The 20,369-nt window shown below is 30.9% G+C and overlaps 1 protein-coding gene and 1 long non-coding RNA gene across 5 annotated transcripts in view; one reads left to right on the top strand and one right to left on the bottom strand.

Moving 5' to 3' along the window:
- Positions 1-217: 217 nt before the first annotated feature.
- Positions 218-20,369, bottom strand: part of LOC143196103 (cytochrome P450 CYP12A2) — a 41,809-nt gene continuing 21,657 nt past the window's right edge. For all 4 annotated transcript variants that reach the window (XM_076403710.1, XM_076403707.1, XM_076403709.1 and 1 more), the window contains 9 exons: positions 18,572-18,882; positions 12,320-12,413; positions 12,155-12,267; positions 5,141-5,373; positions 3,716-3,884; positions 3,507-3,657; positions 727-975; positions 452-667; positions 218-398 (listed from right to left, as the gene is read on the bottom strand). In XM_076403710.1, coding sequence (XP_076259825.1) covers positions 285-398; positions 452-667; positions 727-975; positions 3,507-3,657; positions 3,716-3,884; positions 5,141-5,373; positions 12,155-12,267; positions 12,320-12,413; positions 18,572-18,876 — 1,644 coding nt within the window. In that variant the 5' untranslated portion in view covers positions 18,877-18,882 and the 3' untranslated portion in view covers positions 218-284. The remainder of the gene's footprint in view (positions 399-451; positions 668-726; positions 976-3,506; positions 3,658-3,715; positions 3,885-5,140; positions 5,374-12,154; positions 12,268-12,319; positions 12,414-18,571; positions 18,883-20,369) is intronic.
- LOC143196105 (uncharacterized) lies at positions 16,019-18,741 on the top strand. Its single transcript, XR_013005666.1, has 2 exons — positions 16,019-17,802; positions 17,906-18,741. It is a non-coding gene; the product is annotated as an uncharacterized LOC143196105 (long non-coding RNA).

Here is a 20,369-nt window from a genome sequence, read left to right as displayed (position 1 = left end):
ATACGGTAGCCTAGTGTAGCAGTCGCTATAATGACTTCTTTTCAATAGACGCTTATTGAGTTGTCTCTCTACTACTCTACGGATACCTATCAACACAATATCTTTAATTAATGACACATCTTTTATTAAAAAATACATAACTAGTTAATTGTTACGCCATGACAACGTCAGCAGGAATGATTAGCTTGCAGGGTAATTGTATTAAAACCAGTCAATATCAAATTAAATTAATTTAATTTAAAACATTATAAAATATTGAGCCGATTTAAAAAGAATGAATTATTTCACTCGTCAGCTTCAACTACTTTGAATCGTAATGGTGTTTGAATACCATATAATACGGTTGCTCCGAATTGGGCATCAGGATGAGGCCACGAGAACTGAAAGTTTCTTATTATCTAGAAGAAATCAATGTTTAAGATAATCCTTACATAGAATGACATATATTTACCTTTGCTACACCAACTTGTAGCTCCATGTTCGCCAAGCGCTTGCCTACACAAGACCGTGGTCCAAGACCAAATGGAAACGAGGCAAATGGATGAACATTTTTGGACGAATATTCATCTGTAGTACTTCGTAGCCATCTCTCTGGTATAAATTCATTGGCATCCATGAAATATTTGTTGTCTCTCGACGGTAAAATGTTAATAGAAATTACTTCAGTCTGCGGAAGAGCAAATATCAAAAATAAATACCCTTTGTAGTAATTTTTTAATTACTTACACCCTTTGGTATTTGATAACCATTCAGTACCATATCTTTGACAGAGGTCCGAAGGATTCCAATCGCTATAGGTGATAGTCGCATGGCTTCCTTAATGACAGCCTTCAAATAAGGAGACGCTCTTGTAAGGTCTTTATTCACCGGGCTACTTTTTTCCGGTAGATACGTCTTCAGTTCTTGGCGTAGTTTTTCTTGTTTGCCGGGGTTTTTGGCAAGATAATACAAAACAGCTGCTATGGTTTTACCAGTCTAACAAATCATAAATTAATTAGTTAAGGTTATCTTTATAAAATTTAATGATAAATAAATAGCTTAAAATAAATTTTAGGATTACATAAACATTGTGTAAATATAGCAAAAATATTTCATTGTTTCGTTCATAGATATTGTAAATATCCAATATAAATATGAATAGTATTATTTAGCATCGCATTATGGATATTTGCACCCCAGTCCGGGCCCTCTGAATATAAATATTCGCAGATATAAAATCAAAACGAAGCATAGGGTATTATTTTGCTATACCTTTTCTTTTCCTCTTTTTTACCAATTAATTAGAGATTAGACACAACAAAGATTTTAACATAAACTCATACACAATAGGTAAATAATAGATGGAAAAATTGAAGATGGATGAAGAAATTAATAATATATATAACGAAATGAAAAATTGCAGATTAGTTTGTCCCAGATAGCTAAAGAGAAGCTAACGTGGTAAATAACACCTGAATTTACTTCCACTAAATTGATTCTTAGGATATTAGGTTCTCAAATTTTTCCAAAGTTTAGGACTCCAAAGTGATTGGATGGAGTTTCTCTTAGTAAAGCAATATGTATGTCTAAGGCGTTAATAAAAGTCTGTTGATAATTCCTTTTCTAGATCTACTACTAGGGGATAATACATAAGAAGTACTATTGTAATACTTCAAGTACCACAAGAACTAGTAGGACAGAAAGGATTGTTGCGAATTCTCTGGTGAATAGTTTAAAATTAGTATTCCACAATTTATTTGAATAGATTAATGTACAAGTATTAAACAAATTCATGTAAAAAAGTTAACGTCTGGATACACAAATATATAACTGATATAAAGAGAAGTGGAAAGAGAAAAGCCAGGGCCTGAAGATGGCAGATAAGATTCTGTCGAAGCGTCGTCCTAAAACTCTGGGTTATTTATTGTCTGGCAAGAATAACGCATATAAGCAGTTGAAGCTCATCGATAAGCCGTCGTTATCTGTTTATAAAGGTTGCGAAATACTTTATTCTTTAACTCATCATCATATAAACGCTTATTTTCAAAAGCGGCACCCATTTCAAAACGTCGAACTTAATTGAAAATATATAAAGCAGAGATAGTATATTTTTCATATCGTAACGTTAATCTAGTACTTCTCCGTTCTTATTTTTTTTTCTGAAATTGAAAATATTAATATTAAAAATATGTTGGGTCATTTTGTTGTTTATTTCATTTATGCCTTATGTTAATTGCATGATATGATTTTTTATTTATGTACAACAACTGTTATCTATGGTAAGGTTTAGCTTATTGGGATTTTTTTTCCACTTACTTATCTGCTTCAGTCTAAATTTCATTTACCTATATACTCCATATTAAAAGATATAAAAGAGATATAATAAATAAAAAACTAGAAAGTATCTTAATTAAATAAAATTTTATAAAAAATAGGAGATTATTGCTTTATTTCAAATGTTATATTTTCCAAATTAGTATTAATATTAGAATAAATATTAATATTACTTATTCATAATGATATTTATGAAAAAGTATGTTTATCAATTCGTTTTCATGTATATGGTTGTTCAACAAGTTTGAGAGCCTTCATCTATTATTTAATAGTAGAACCACAACTTCAAATGCGAATAGTTACAGGCCACATAAAACAATAAATTCAGATCATTTCATTAACAATATATTAGTCAAATTAAAGGAAAAGTCAATGAAAAAACTGTGTATAAAAGAAAAAGAAAATTTTCCCTTAAATCACAATAAATCAAATGAATTAAAATAATTATAGGTCCACTTATTTGCAAGATTTAGCTCCGTGTGAATTATGATTCTTCTCAACCTCAACAAGTTACTTCATAGGAAATAATTTCAAAAGAGCTAATAGCTACACTAGGGCGATATGTTACGGGTTTTCCAAACACTCGCTGTAATTACGATATTATTGATACACTTCTATTAAAAATTGGAAATAATATAATGGAATTTTTTCAACCAAGTCATTTTTATAACCGTAAATGTGGTTCATTAATTTTTCGGAAAATTATGTTTTGTATAGGCAAATTGATTAACCATCCCAATAGTTTGAAAAAATATATTCTTTCTTCTTCCATGGGGTTAATAAAATAATTGCAGAAATAACTGTCCATTTTTTGTCGAAAAATAGAATAATTAAACGCTATTTTCCTATGGGCTTTATGACCTAGTAATTGAAGAAAACTTTAAATATATTTTCCATGTTTGAAAGATGATATTGTAAATATATTTGTTAGAATTCTGATTCAATTAGTGTTCGATGAATGACGATAAAACTACATATCACTTATTCAGATTTAACAGATGAACTTTATTAACGAAACGTATTGTCCAGTGAATGACGAGGTATCGTAGCTTAACAAGCCTTATTGTTGGGGAAATTGAAATGATTGCTTCTCAGGTTTTACGCTCTTACCTGAAAAGATTCACCAACATCCATACTTCAAAGGGATAATTACTATACAACTAGGCTAAATAACTACACATCTCAGCATTTACCGTATCTATTCCAGCAATCATCATATCATTAACCATGGTTATGGCGATTCGACGATCTTTTTCGATCAGTTTCTCTAGCACACTTTTGTCGTGGTCCGGAATACTTGGATCGCTCGAATCCAAACATTCTTGGATATATTTCTGATTCAACCTTCAGAGGAAAATATTTAAAATCAATTATTCTCGAATATCCACCATGATATACGTACTCGGTGAGAAAGTCCATAGCTTTAACGAATTTTCTCCAGTTGGGTGTTGATATGTATGGCCACAACGATGGCAATATATCCAATTTATAAGATAAATCGAATAATGACAGAACGCTATTGATAAATCGTTGCTCTTGAGAGTCCTTTTGGAGGTTTCGATTCAAAACGCCTGGAAATAAAAAGAAGGTATAAAAATAATGTTATAATACAGATAGTCAGATATTCCTATTTCTAGTACGTTTACGATTATACATACTTATAAATTTAACACATTTTCTTTGTATTAAGGGAAATAGATCGACATGGTAATGGTACGGTACAAACCTTAGTTTACTTGTATACACACAAATCTTGTTTTGTGAAGCCGTAGAACAGGACTACGACACTAGTTGCTCATTTTTGTGTCACAAATAGGCCGTACTATGTCGATTAATTATGAGCCGTAACGTCAGAGAATTGGATAAAGCGGTTAATATATGTAAATGTACTGACGTATATCTGATAAAAAACAGACAACATTGTGGTTCGAAGAAATACAAATGGAAATAAAACTGAAGAAGAATACTTAAAGAAACTATCTGAATGACGTGTCACTACGAAATGTACAAAAAAACAGAGCTGGAGTAAATTATTGATAAAAGAGGCAAAAAATTGATACAATTTAGAGAGATGCTGTAGGGATGCTGATATATACTGACGTATATGTGATAAAAAACAGACAACATTGAGGTTCGAAGAAATACAAATGGAAATAAAACTGACGAAGAATACTTGTAAAAACTATCTGAATGACGTGTCACTACGAAATGTACAAAAAAACAGAGCTGGAGTAAATTATTGATAAAAGAGGCAAAAAATTGATACAATTTAGAGAGATGCTGTAGGGATGCTGATATATACTGACGTATATGTGATAAAAAACAGACAACATTAAGGTTCGAAAAAATACAAATGGAAATAAAACTGACGAAGAATACTTGTAAAAACTATCTGAATGACGTGTCACTACGAAATGTACAAAAAAACAGAGCTGGAGTAAATTATAGATAAAAGAGGAAATAAATTGATACAACTTAGAGAGATGCTGTAGGGATGCTGTTATAGACGTATATGTGATAAAAAACAGACAATATTGAGATTCGAAGAAATACAAATGGAAATAAAACTGAAGAAGAATATATATCTGAATGACGTGTCACTACGAAATGTACAAAAAAACAGAGCTGGAGTAAATTATAGATAAAAGAGGAAATAAATTGATACAACTTAGAGAGATGCTGTAGGGATGCTCTTATATATATATATATATATATATATATATATATATATATATATATATATATATATATAATACCTTAATCGAACCATCATCAAAATCCAACATCAATCAGTCTGATTTATTTAGAAATAAAAAATACGTTTTACCTATTCGTTTGTTGTAAGTTATAAGGGCCATCGACTCCATTGTCCATTTGAATATTTCATTTTGAAAATCGTTGGGCATCATATTATCAGGATCTGCTCGTGAAAAATATCGAATATTATCAATCAAACTTGTAGCCACCTTGTCCATACTGTCCACATATAAATCAACTGTACGTGGCTGCATCAAGATCTTGTTGACTACAGATCTATTTTCAAACCACTTCTCACCCTGGCTAAAAAGTAAACAAAAATTAATGATCAATATTACAGTGATTTATAGATGCGTTTATTAAGAAATATGTTTTTATGTGTATTACGTACAGGTTAATTGATTTATTTATTATCTTGGTCAAGTAATAGTATTTTTTTCTAATTTAAATCAACAGGTTGGCAGAATTTCAAAAATTGGTTTAATGCAATATAAAATAAAAACAATATATTGCGTAGTAGTTGGTAACAAAAGCATTTTAACTTGGTACGTGAAGACAACAGGACGGTCCACCTAAAGTTGCGAGAGGGGCGAGTTCGAATCCTGCTGGAGCATGATCGAAAATGTATTTTTGTGATTGTCCTAAGTAAGAGTGTAAAATCCGACAAGGAAAATGATCCCATTCATGCCAGTAACCAGGCTGGGATGTCCTCTGGGGTGATTTCTAAGGTGGTTGCTCGCCAGCTGGCAGGCTTAATGCCTATAATATTATTTTATTAATAATTAAATTTAATATGAATCTGTTAAATCGCATATTTTTCGAAAAGATATAGGTCTAATACACATGATGTTTAAATAGCACAGAAACTAAAGCTACTCCCATATTCAAAGGGTCGCGTCGAATTATTGTAAGCTATGATATTAATTAACTTGGTAATTTTAAAGATTTACTAAATTTTGCGAGATATTGCGACATTATTAATAAAATATATCCAAGCATAAAAATATGATATAGCAGAAGATTGTAATTATAGTGATTTTGAGCATTAATAAAATATTTATCTTAAATCTTAATCCTAAGTCTTTATGAGTTATAAAGATACACATGTTTTCATATATTTGTGTCCAGAAAAATCAGCGACTGAAAGATGGATTGATTTCAAATTATGACACAGAGTTGAACGTTAACCAAAGAGAATTTAATTTAATTCAAAAATGTGTTTTTCGATTCCCTAGAATAATTTCATTTAAACCCCCAATAATTATTATAATATCAAATCAATAAAGCTCGTAGGAAGTTATTAGAAGTTAGTATATAATTTTATTAGCTTTATCTATTCTTAAAAAAGCGTATCAATGTAAAAACTTTTACCTAACAGTTATATTTGATGGTTTTGACATTTCTCTGCATAAAATTACAGTTTTTTGCTATTGTTGCCTCAAATTACTTTTGTTTGTTTGATTTGAAAGAATATGTTGCTTTAGCTATATGCCAATAAACATGTTAATTTTAGTTTCAACGATATAAAATTGGGGATCTATGATAAAAAACCTGCAGGACTCAAGAAAGTTTGTTGGTCGAAAACCTAGCAGAAACTTTCAAAGAGCTTTCAGGCAGCTTAACAGTTGATGAATCAATAGTACTATGATAATCATAAGCTCAAAATGTCATGTGCCAATCCAGGAGACCCATTCACATCGATATCGAAACGGAATGCAGTTTACTGCAAGCTACTGAAACCCTATAAAAATATCGCTGGAAATGTTCATTGACTTCACGACGCCAACTAAACAAATTTGACATATTGTTACAAAAATGACCTGCTATACAATAGAGGCAAAATTATCCTGTTGCATGATAACCCTCGGCCAACCGTTACAATAGTTGTGAAGGACATTGTTGCAGTTCTTCCGTACTCAACATATGCACCAAATATAAAGTCTTCTAATTATCAGTTGTTCAAATTTATGCAGCATGGCTTGGCTTGTACACGATTTCGAATTACTGAATAAACCAAAATTTTCTTTGGACACGGTATGTTGTCGGAAAAATAGGAAAAGCTTGTAATCAACGATGAACAATGTTTTGATCAGTATGGAAATCTCATTAAAAAAGATAAAATCAGATTAGGAAATAGAGCTTAAATTGAGTTATAGGAGAATCAAAATCAAAATCTACTACTGTGTTATATTAACTGGAAATCAGTAATTTATATGAAAGTTTATAGTGTGATTATTTAGAACCTCCTCACGAACAAGAAATGAAATATTGATCTTAAACTTTCTTAGTAGAAACGGTTTTCTGTAGCTATCCCAGATGGTGATGTTCTGAAATCCCATTTGGGAAAATATATGATTGTCCTTTAGTATCAGTTTTATAGAGATGAGATTAAAGTCGCCACCTAATAACATGGACTAATAATGTTTCCTTCAAATTGTTTCTTCCAGGCTTCAGACTTTGGGCTTTTATTTCAGTACTTCAGCAATAAAACCTCACATGGTATTTTTGCAAACCATATAATTTATTCGCTCATTATTGCTACTCTTGGGTTTTTGAATTAACAATGCTGCGAATTTGCTGCTTCAACTTCAACCGCTTTGTTTTAGTAAATCTAGATTATATTCCTCTAATTTCTATTTAGATTTTTTTGAACAATAAAATCCAGATCCACATACGTATATTTCATAACATTGACTTTTATTCAAATTCTTAGTCCAATCTCCATTGTTACCATTGTTGCTCCTTTAAATTTAGGGATATCACTGACTGGTATGAAATAAATACAACATTAGTCCAATGACACTACCTTTTGGTACACATGCATAGATGGGTTTCAAATCAAAATATTTGTCAGCGTATCTTATTCTAAAGTGAGGATTAGAAATGTAGCATTTTATAATTTGGCTCTTTTGGCTATGTAAATTGTTTGCCAACTGGTATTTGAAGTTCCCATGCCGTACTTTGTCAACAACTTAGGCCACGTCTAGAAATATAGCTGAACAAATTTCCCTTTTTCAAGTTTTCTCAATTACATCCGTAATATTGTTTACCTCATCAATTCTATAAAATTTTCATCTGGCTTGCAGTAACTTGAGTAATTTAGAAATGATTCGTAACAGTGATTTGAAATTTAATCGTCTAAGTACCTGGTTTAGAGATCAAAATAATATCAGCAATCTTCCATTGCATATGCACATATTGCAATGGTAGTATAGTGTTAAATAGAAGTGTTAGTTTTAGTTGGCCAGTTTCTTTTCAGTTTTATTAGTACTTGGTAATATATTAGACCTTAACATGGGGCCTTTTTAATATTGAATTGAAAATATGGTACTTTTTGATATTCGTGAATACCAATGACAATTTTCCTTAAAGTTGGTTTATTGTTATATTTGTGTTACCTAAGGTAACTCCTCCATCAGCGGGGTGAGATAAAGTACTCAGCTTTCGATATCTTTCTTATCGAGTTATTGATCCAGTTTATTTAGCTCAGTTTTGTCTATTAGTACCCTGCTTTGTTGCATTGTTTCTTACCTAACGCTTTCTTGCTAGGAGCATTCCAATTCCTCTTCGACAATTTACGCTTGCTATTTTTTGTATTATTCCATACTGCCTTTTTTGAAATGTTACATAATACTGTATAGAAATTTTAAGTCATTTTTTCCAACTATAAATCTGTTTTTTCATTAATGAGTTCGGAAATTTCTGTTTTGTATCGGCAAATTGATTAAGCACCCCAGTAGTTTGGAAAATTTGGATATACTCCTTCTCACTCCATGAGATTATTAAACAAATTACAGAAATAATTGTCCAATTTTTGTGGAAAAATAGAATAATGAAGTATTGTTTGCATCTTAGTTTTATGATCTGGTAAATAAATTAAACATAATATATTTTCATATAAGAATGGATATTGTCGAAATATTCACTAGAATGCTGATTCAACTAATGTTCCATGAACAATGATAAAAGGACATATCACTTATTCGGTTAATGCTTCCAACAAACAACTATGTTTAACAGATAAACTTTAAAAGTAAAGCTTATTGTCCAGTGAATAACTGGCCTGGTATTAACTCAAAGATATCGAGGCTTAACGAAACTGAATGTTGGGGGAAATTGGAATGATTATTATTTCTCAGGTTTTACGCTGTTGTCTATAATCTTTTACCAATACCCATATTTCATAGGGATAATTCTTACACAACTAGGCTGAATATAATACACAACTGCGTATTTACCATATCTGTTCCTGCAATTATGGCAATTCAACGATCTTTTTCGATCAATTTTTCAAGCACATTTTTCCAGTACTAGGGAATACTTAGATCGGTACAATCTAAATATTCTTGGATATATTCCTGAATCAGCCTTCAAAGAATAACATTTAGAATCAATTTTTTTGCCAAATATCCACTATACTATACGTACTAGCTGAGAAAGTTTATAGCTTTTCCAAACATTTTCCTCCAGTTAGACGTTTAAATGTCGACGCATAACGATGGCAATATATCGAGTTTATAAGACAGATCAAATAACGAGAGGACACTATTTATTAATCGTTCCGTTAGGTTTACCTGGTGTCCTTTTTTTAATGATTCCATGATGCTTTTTTTAAATGTTGCACAAAGTTTGTTTAAAATATTTTTCCGGTTTTAAAAGTAACTTTAATGTTAATCTTGTTAACTAGAGCTCACATAGTTTACTTTTTTTATCGTGAAAGAGAGAGAGTGCAAAAAACCTATAATCTGTACCTTCTATAGCTAATAGATGAATGATATTCATCATTGATAGCTTGGTTCATTAAACAGATTACCACAATAGTAAAATATGTTTATTTACTGGCTAACCTGCCAAACGTTGTCCTGTTAGAGCTCTGAAAACTCAATTCAAGTTGGAATACATAATTTTAAAAACTATTTCTAAAACATATTGTTTATTGTAATGGTTTTTGATACGCAACATTAGTATTTTTTTGGTTTAGTTCATAAATAAACAATGTTGGATTATGCTACAAACGCTTAACGACTGCCTTTATGATTTATTGATCTATAATGCAAATTGTCACACTGAAAGTTGTAAATATTTAATATCGTATGACATATCTTTCAAAACTGTGGCTTCGATGACGTTTTTTATTATTTTCTTCACCTCAAGACGCATACCAATGTAAAGACATGATTGATTTAGGTACTACAATAGAACATAATGATTAAGAATTCAACTTTTAATTGCAGATTATGTGGTAATACGAATAATTATAATGAACTTAAGTCCATTAATTAATTGGGTAGTTGTATGTCGTTAATTCACCAGCTATCATATTTTGTTCAAACATGCATTAAGCTCGCCGGCTGGCATTTATTGTGGAATGACTAGCCATTTTTGGCACCAAACCGATTATAGTTGTTCCGTAAACCTTGACTTAGCACCAATGCCTCCAAATATTTTGCGACTTCGAGCATTCACCCGAAACGATGAATTTGATATGCTACAACACTTTGGCCATCGCAGACTTTACCTTCCTAAAACGTAGCTGCAACACCTGATGAAGTATAGTTTTGTGATCGAATCCTTGCTAATTTCATCGAAATCGTCTAAAAAATAAAATTCCACATGTTCCATCGTTCACTATTTCATGAGAATATCGTAAGCATATTTTTATTGCTGATTTAAAAGGAAAGCGTTTCCTTGGACGTTTTCTCCCAATGCTTCGGAATCATATTGAATTTCGCGTCTCAATTCTTAATTTTTTCTTTAATATTTATTATTATTTATTACTACTAGTCGCTGCCAACAACCTCACAATTTTGCTCCACAATCGCTTAAAATTAGGTACTTATTTAGGAAAATCCATCGATCCTTACTTGACCTCTAATAAAATAAAATAAAGACTAATAGAACTTTGCAGTGTTTATACCATCTAATTCGTTTCACTAACAAAACTAAACAAGATCATGTTATTTGGTTCTCTTGAGTATGCGTCCTATTTCAATATTATCCAAGAGCTGCAGTACTTCGGTGTTTCGTATTTCGTATTATCAAGAAACAAACTCAATTAAAATCAATGTTTCATTCAGAATTTCTTCGTTCATTTTCAAATCCACTTTCGATGTTCTAAGACGCGTCTGGAGCAATATATCTTTGACTATATGTTCATATTTATTCTAGAACTCAGTCGGTATTGATAGGAAACATGTAGCCAATTTGAAAAACCAAATTGAAATGAAAATAACATATTGACTTCCTTGGTGTTTTTCTATAACCATGTATACCACATGTTAGTATACTAAAACTTACCAAAAATACATATTAATATAAACTTAATATCTTAGGAACATGAGAGTTTATCATGCAAGACTTTCAAAGAATTGAAATTCGGGATTATCGATACTTTAATGATGCACCAAATATTGCTCACCTATTACGACAAATATGAATTAAAAATTTCAGATACCGGTAAAATATCTGAAAAGACAAAAATCAGACTACCAACATCTTTAAAATCGGCAGAAAGGACGGAAAATGTTAATCAATCTGTTCATAACAATCCCAACAACAAAACTGCAAATATCTCGTATGACAAAGTATGTCCTACCAGGTTGAAGGGGGTCCAATTCACGCACACAAATTCGTTCGTGACTTGATTAAAAAAGTTTGTAGTCTTACCTATATCAAAAGAGGGTAATGAAAGTATTAAAGTTATCAAAAGAGCTTGGGAATTATTGAAAATTTGCCTGGGAATACATCAAGGCAACATGAAGCATGAAGAATTGTCCAAACTTCTTAACTAAATGCGTAAAGCTGTTACACTTATAAACTTTAATTTATTGTTTTTATAAATTTTATATTCCCAATTAAGTAAAATTAATTATAAGTTAAAACATTTGGATACGAGATATTAGGCAACTACTAGAGTAGACTTGTTGGCAAATTATGTTTATTAGAGATGTAACACACTAAATATAAACTTTTTGTAAGACGCCTGATTTGAGGAAAGAATTTAACAAATGAACATCAAACACAAATGAACACACTAAAATGAAGCGAATATAATATCAATATTACTTTCTAACAGATTACTTACGTAGACAGCACACCACCTATTCCTTGAAAAACATCATGTCGCATTTTCTGTTGGTAATAGATGTAAGAGTTTAGTCCATATCTTATCGGCCAGGCCCCCTCATTTCGAAATATCTACACACGCAAAATAAATCAGATATTTCTTAATAAAATAATCAATACATACTGTTTCAGTATCATCCGGATTAAAGCACAGAACTGATGGTTTCTTTCCAGGTATGCCCGAAAAATAAACGATATCGCCATACTTTTCTTTCATACTAAAAAATAAACATACATCTATTAACAGAATTTTTAAAAAGTTAAAAGTAATTGAGTGTACTTGAAATATCCAAGAAACTATTTCTTATGTTTTTGAGTTATTATATCCGAATTTAATTAATTAATTTTATATATCCTTATTGTTAACCCCACACAGTATCATACAAGCTTGGTTGTTTTGTTGATATTATATTAATGTAATAAAAATTAGATGAGGAATATGAAAATGTAATTAATTACTGGCGAGTATAAGTAATAAGAATAAGTAAAAAAGTAGCATTTACATATTTTCAATGTCAATTTACTTATACACATTTCAAAGACTAACTTGAAATAATAATGAATATTTTTTATCATTTACCATGGTACAGTTTTTTCCATGTTGAGTTTCAGTTTTAATTTTTAGATAAATCGCACGTTTTCCCACAGTATTTCTTAGTTGTTAAGAGATCAGGTTGGACCACAAAAAATAATTTATATTACACACTATTTACCTACAACTAACCGAAGTTTCACAATCATTAAAGTTAGAAGTCGATATCAGAGGCTCTTCTATAAATCTACTATCATAAGTGTTCGATTGACTACCGTTATATTTCTTCTATGGTCTGTTCACTAATTAAAACTGCGGAAGAATAGTGTGCCAGGTAAGATTCGTCTTTTTATTGTTATTTTATTTTTTATATTGATATTGTTTTGGTGTTAATAAATGTCAAAACGTTGTCGATGTTTTCTCTCAGAATAGGTATGACTAGGACCTCGAGAGTGTCGAACAGAATGTAGGCCAATAATTGAAAACTAGGTAACGCGTTATCCGTGTGCTTATCGCCTTCCAAACTTCTCCTGTGTACACATTCCCATACTCACAGGAGATCCTGTATATTCCTCTTACCTCTAGCATTAAAATTAGTTGGTCCTGTATTTGCTGATTCATTTTATGTGGTATATACCTACTGGATACTTTGATAGATCTTATTTCCACCACTTAAGCTGTTTCCACTATAGGGTCCGCAGAGATGTAGACCGCGATAGCAGACATCTAGAAAGCCATACATAGATATTTTGTGGAGAAAAAACAATGTTATGTGAATTTATATTATAATCATTTATAATCTCATTGACTTTTGTGAGAAGAAGATCTACATCGAAACTAACAGGAATGCTTCCTAGATTGGTTAGGACGTCCATATTGTTTAAGTTTTTAATTCACATCTGATCTGTACTTATTTTTTCTAAAATAACTTAAGTCAGGAACTTACCAAAAATGTAAGTTGCATCTCGGGTGCTGACAAGTGATTGAAGAAGGATAGACTGTTAGATATATTCGTTTTCTAGGCCTCCGTACTAAAGTTGAACGCAATAGGACTTGCATTATGGAGGATACCAGACGTCCTAATCTAACTCCTTGTTTCCATTGGAAAACTATATATCACAGTTTCTACTTATGGTCAATTATGTTCTCTAATGGGGCTCTCAACAATTTTTCCTCCGTACTAAAGTTGAACGCAATAGGACTTACATTATGGAGGATACTAGACGTCCTAATCTAACTCCTTGTTTCCATTGGAAAACTATATATCACAGTTTCTACTTATGGTCAATTATGTTCTCTAATGGAACTCTCAACAATTTTTGTTCTTTTGATAGGCTAATTCGGGTTTGAAGAGATTTCGGAAACTAAGATTTTTGTCAGAATGTATTAAGATCGGAATAATAACTTCTTAATTCTCCTTTTGTTTCCTAGAACATTATTTCGCCGATTTCGCTCTATATAGAATGTTCCATATACCCAGCTTTAACGTGTTTTCAAGAATAAAATGGAAATTCAGAAATTTTTCATCAATACTAACATTATCTCTTTGCTTAATTTAAAGAAATACTTAAGGATATTAGTTCGAGCTCCTGATATCTCCAGAAAATCAATTATCTCACTCCTTCCTAGTGGAATATTGACTTATTCCGGATATAAGAAATAGAAAAAGGGTTAAGCTCTGTTGTGCCTTTTTACAGAGTTTCAACTCACTTACAAAACCTCGACTAGTAAACTAGCAACTCCTTTCTACATAATTTTATTATATATTCAGATAAAACCAGTTTACAAATATTTATCAAGAGTGTCTAGGTATTAAACCTGTTGATGACAACTTGATTGGTATAATACAGATATATTATTACCATTATTTTGTTTTTATTAATTAATTAACAGTCTCTTAGAATACTTAGAGTCCGGTTTACATAATTTCTTTACATGAATTACTCACAATATCGGTCTGGTATACATATTTGATATACGCTAATAAACATGTAGTAACTGTAAAATTGGTGTTTCAAATTTCAAATCGAAACAACAAAGGCAATAACAAACATTATAAATATAATAGACTATATTTTAACAGTAGACAATTAATTTAAAACAAATTAGTGTCATATAAGAAGTAAGCGAGCATAAGAATACAAACGTAAAGCATATAAACACAGAATGAACATAAGGTAAATATGTTAATCCTGTGAGGTGTTGGGTTCGGATTAAAGGTTCTATAAATTAAATCATTTAAAACCATCTAAGGCGTCTATCCGTAGGTGCAGATCTATCAGATATCTTAACTATTCACTGCCCATTCGTCGAACTAAACGATCGTAACAAACGATTCTTAGAATTAGAAGAAGAGAGATTAATTAGATTAGAAGTTGAATTGAACCATCTTTTCAATTTCAACCACCTTTCAGGTTGAGCTTTTCGATTCGATGATGCCAGAAAGCAAACATGTTGTCCATATATCTCAACTAACTAGATCGTTTCAGTGATAGCATAGTAGCTCAGCTTTGGTAATGGCTAGTGCCTTGTTCTCAAAATATTGCTCAAAGGTGTACGATAACAGACATGTGGGAAGCCATACATAGAGATTTTGCGATACGACATTTTAAAACACTATTTTAGATGACATATATTGTAGAGTCCTGTAACACATTTAGGCAAAATGTGGATTTTGCTGTGATGTTACATAAAAATGCCATACTGTCTTACTGAATCAGTCTTAATTTCAGTGCCCCTCACGCCTGTATCATCAAAGCCGCCTAATTTGATATGTTAACACTTACTCATTTTATAATTGGGCTTATATTTCCCTTTTGTAATTTTGTATAAGAAAAATTGGAATAGATCTTAATTTAAGATAAGTTGTAAAACAAGACTTTTTATGTCCCAATATATGCAAATGTTATTTGAATTAACTAGATTTAAGAATGATGATAGATTCAGAGCAGAAATGAATGTAAAGTTCATATAATGTAATTATATAAAGTAATAATAGGACAGTAAAGTATTAGAAAATGGTAATAAAAATCGTGAAGTTGTTCGTGATTTGTAAATATTCAGATGGAGATTATTTTGTGTTGAAAGACATCCTTTTAATGTAGAGGCTATGCTGCGTCTTTAGATTTAGAAACGCCCTTATTATTTGTGGTGTATACATCGATGGGTAATATTTTTTCATTTATGATTTTAAAGTAATTCAGATTGCCTCGACGTAACTATATTTAACGTTTGACATATGTATAAATAAATTACGTTAAAAATAAAATTAAGAAATGTGTCGAAGTACAGTACAAACATAAAACATGTATATATATATATATATATATATATATATATATATATATACTATAATTAATAAAGCGTCTTAATAGTAAGTTTGTGTTACCGTCAGAGACCAATGCCCCTCAAAATGACATCAAACTATCAGAATTTCTCATGCTAAAGCAAGCCTCCCAACTCCAAAACTCAGTATTTGATTTACATATATCCCGCATTCAATCAAAATATGTTTGTTCAAATGTGAATGTTGTATTACACTCAATACAAACCAGAAGAAGTTCACTCTTCAGAAGAAATACATGAGATGTCTTAAAATTGCTCATTTTTAGTGAAGTATATAGAGATAAACTTTTCCTTGACATGTCATCTACACGTCACATGTCATTGATCGTCAAGTTCTCATGAGTATGAGCATTTAGGAGGAGTGCCCTCTATGTCAGTATTCAAAGGCAGCCACGTGAACCGTACAGATTTGTTTGTTAATGATTTAAGTTCATCCTGCAGATCCTACGTAATGATATCTCTTGGCATCATCAGTTGATATGAAATGAGGATCCCTGTATTATTTTTCTTATTTAAGCGGATAAATTACGAAAGTTTTGTAAATTTGGTTTATTCTTAAGGAGTCTTTTCATATATCATTTAATAATGATATTTGGTCGGACCCATAAGGTATTTTATAATTAGTTACGAAAGCGCAGCTCAAAGATCAGCTTTAAACTACATATGATTTCCCAGCCTATGATATCCAGCTCTAAAGAATGATTAAAATATTTAAGATGGTGTAAAATATATTATGCTGGTATATATTTTGCTTAAACTAAAGTAAGTACGCATTCTCACAAGAACAATCCATTCTGTTCACTAAAAGTATATTTCAGACTCGCAATACATGCTTTCCACTGGACTTATGCCAGTGGAATTCAGCCAGTGCTAACTTTATGCCATAATATGAATAATAATCAATTTTTTATATAAGACTGAAATATGGCTATGAAAGATTGCTACCCATATTCGCTCTAGAATTAATGCCTTAGAGATATTCAATAATGTAGTTTTATCGGCTACCTAATAGTTGGCCGCCGAGGTAAGAAATAAGCTAATATCCGCTTAGCATTTGTTTTTAATATTACTAATATGTAGAAGCCTACTGAATCGGTAATTAAATGTAAACGCAAAAAGCTTGTAATCAGTATTATGTATAATGTTACTTTCCCCCACTGATAATGTACTTGTTCGAGGACAATTTATTAACCTACAAAAATGTACACTAATCAATATGAGCAAATGATAATCCATTTTCAGCAACCCCTGATGAAAAGGAATCAATAGATCATTGTAGAAGGTTCTTTATTCAAACTCCTTTACTTATCTTTACGAGTTTTTCTTAGATCCAATATTGCTCTTCATGCTGAGCATACCTCTCTCTCTGCCTCTCGAAGTTTGGTTACGTGAACCGACTTCTTCAGCTGCTTCATTATATTCTAGTGTAAACGATAACATTTTTGCAATAACTGATTCAACGTTGACTTTCACAATTCATTGATTCGAATACATTTACATTATGTGTCTATTATCCTAACTGTCTTTACCTTCTTTCCTAGTGTTTTTTAGGTTTCTTAAATAAATAAGGGGTAAATTTTTCATTCGGCTGTATTGCATATTTAAAAATGCAAGGTTTTTCAATGACTTTAGTCAGCTTTAAGCAAAAGTAGTAATGTTCACCGCATACAATGAGTCAAAAATGCATATTTCCCATTAACAAAAACGGAGCTCCTGCTAATATTCTTATGGTAAAGCATCGATAAGAAGAATGCACAATAATTAATCATTATTATATATATTTTTAAATATCCTAAATATTTAGTAACCAGAATATTAAATATGGTCTCATAGTCTAATACTACAAATTAAAAAAATATGTTTTAAGTAATAAGTCTGTCTCCATCGCAAAATATTAAACCGTGCAAAGAGAGAGTGTTTCAACTAATATTTCTCATAATTACTTTCTTATTTATAAGATTGTCGTGTTTGCAAGACATGAAAACAATTATAGAAATTTAATTAGTTATAATTTAAGCTAATATATCATTAGTCAAAAATATCAGATAAGTAATTAAATATACATTTTCATTTATCAATTGAGTAAAAATGTAAATTGTATCAAAAAACCAAGATTGTATCATTGTTGCCTTTTATATTTCGGGATTATGCTAATCAGTGTACTCTTTAGAATTGAAGTTTTTAATGCAAAGTTTATATTTAGAACATTTTTCACTTTACGAAAACTTTCTTTTGTTACTATTTATTTACAGAAAAATATTTATCTCAATCAAAAATTAATTCCTAGAAATGTATATGTGTAAATTTAAATGTAATGTATTTAGCTGATGGTAAAACAATTCAAATACAAAGAATATTTTTTAATAAATAATTTTTTTACTCCCAAATCTCAAGATATAAAAGACAGCCATCGTGAAAATGTGAAATACGAATATGTAGAAATTAGCTACTAACAAATGTCCTATGCAATAAAAATTAAGAATATTCAATTGAACTTACCCTTTATACCAATTTACAAGTTCAATATTATGATATTCGCCAATTCCTGGAAAGAACCTCCATACATTCCCCAATATCGGTAAGGGTTTTGGACCAGGTATAGAAGAAAATGGTTTGGCTTGGTCCCATCCCTCAGGCCTTCCATCAACATCCACCTTCTGGCCCATTTTTTTGTAATAAGCATCTTTTGAGTTGACGTCATTAATGGCTATTGGTTGAGAGGCAGCTTTTCTTAATATCTGAGTAGAACCATAGCTCCGACATTGACACACGAACCCATGGCGTAACATTTGTTTAGTTGCCATTGTTCTCTGCAACATGAGAAATAATTGGAAATGCATCTAGATCACATTCAACAATATTATGATAATAAATTCGGGTGTGTTATTTCTTGTATAATTTTTGTATTAACAGTTACTAGTAAATTGGTTCATTTTTAATAGTTGTCCAAAGAGCAAGGATTCTTAGTGCTCTTCAATACTTTTCAAAATGTGTCTGAAGATTAAATGTAGGAAAATGGCTTCATCGCATATGTATTTATATAATATAACAATCAATTTTAAGTCCTGCAATTTAAATCAACATCATTAATTTCAATCGCTCGCATGTATTTAGAATGCAATGCAATACTCCTAAGATATAATATTATTAACTATAATATTATTTTTGTTGCATTGATGAATTTGATATAATACTGATACAATTTCTCATATATTTTGGTGATATCCTTTCACAACATTTCTGTTAAACTGTTCAGCTGTTCTATGGTTTTGTTCACAAACTAAATATATAGTTTATTATGTCAAAATATTGGAATGGATCATACTCGACAGCCATTATTTTCTATTTCTAAAACTAAATAAATAACTTTGTAAAAAAATGATGGAAGCGAATTAATTGTTTAATCGCATATGGCACGACTAGTCTTCGACTAGTAATATCTTATTTCATAAATATTTCCATAAAATAGAATTATTTATTTAAATATTTCTGGATGTGTAACCATCATCAATCTATAGCCAGGTATTAGCGAATTACCATTCTCAATTCACAAAACAATCGCTGGGTCAATAAAAGCCACAGGGCCAATATTCCACAACAAATATATGCCAGGAATTTGTTCGCTCTTGATTCGAGTGTAATATCTTATTTTATAAACAAATTGCAAAAGCTTCTACAACTTATCGAATTCGATTTATAATTTCCACTGGGTGACACTCAGCTACTTACCAAGTACTTAAACCCCATAACTGCAGATATTTATTATTATTTAATTATTACATTGTTATTACTCGTTTCCAACGAATCTACAGTTTATTTTTATTCTTATATAACTGAATGAACTTAAACTAGGAGGACCCATCGGCCAAATCTCAGTCTCTGGTGAAATAATGTTTATACATGTCACTTCTGTATTTTTTATTAAATGCACCTCATTAAACAGCACTACACAAGATGAGATGGTTTGATTCTTTTGAGTCTGTGCCCTGCTGTGGTGATATCCAATAGCTGCAATACTTCAATATTCTTATGAGAATGGAGTCTTTCCTGAGGTCCCCTTGCAATTCCCTTGATTTTTTGACTTACTGAGGGTATCTGAAGGTCTCAATATAGGTAGTCAGTCCTGTAGTATTTGAGTGCGCCCATAATACTTCTCAGGACTTTGTTCTGAAAAATTTGTATTTTGTTTATGTCTTTGCAGAACATCTCTATAATTGAACTCCGTATGTCCATATAGGTTTCAGTACTTGCTTATATAATAGCAATTTATGATGTACTCGTAATTATGATTTTCTTC

This window comes from Rhynchophorus ferrugineus, unplaced genomic scaffold (assembly GCF_030347505.1).
Source record: "Rhynchophorus ferrugineus isolate W39M unplaced genomic scaffold, kcgeb_rfMv2 rfM4, whole genome shotgun sequence".
In the NCBI taxonomy this organism is placed as follows: Eukaryota; Metazoa; Arthropoda; class Insecta; order Coleoptera; family Curculionidae; genus Rhynchophorus; species Rhynchophorus ferrugineus.
This window is presented reverse-complemented; position numbering and strand designations above follow the sequence as displayed.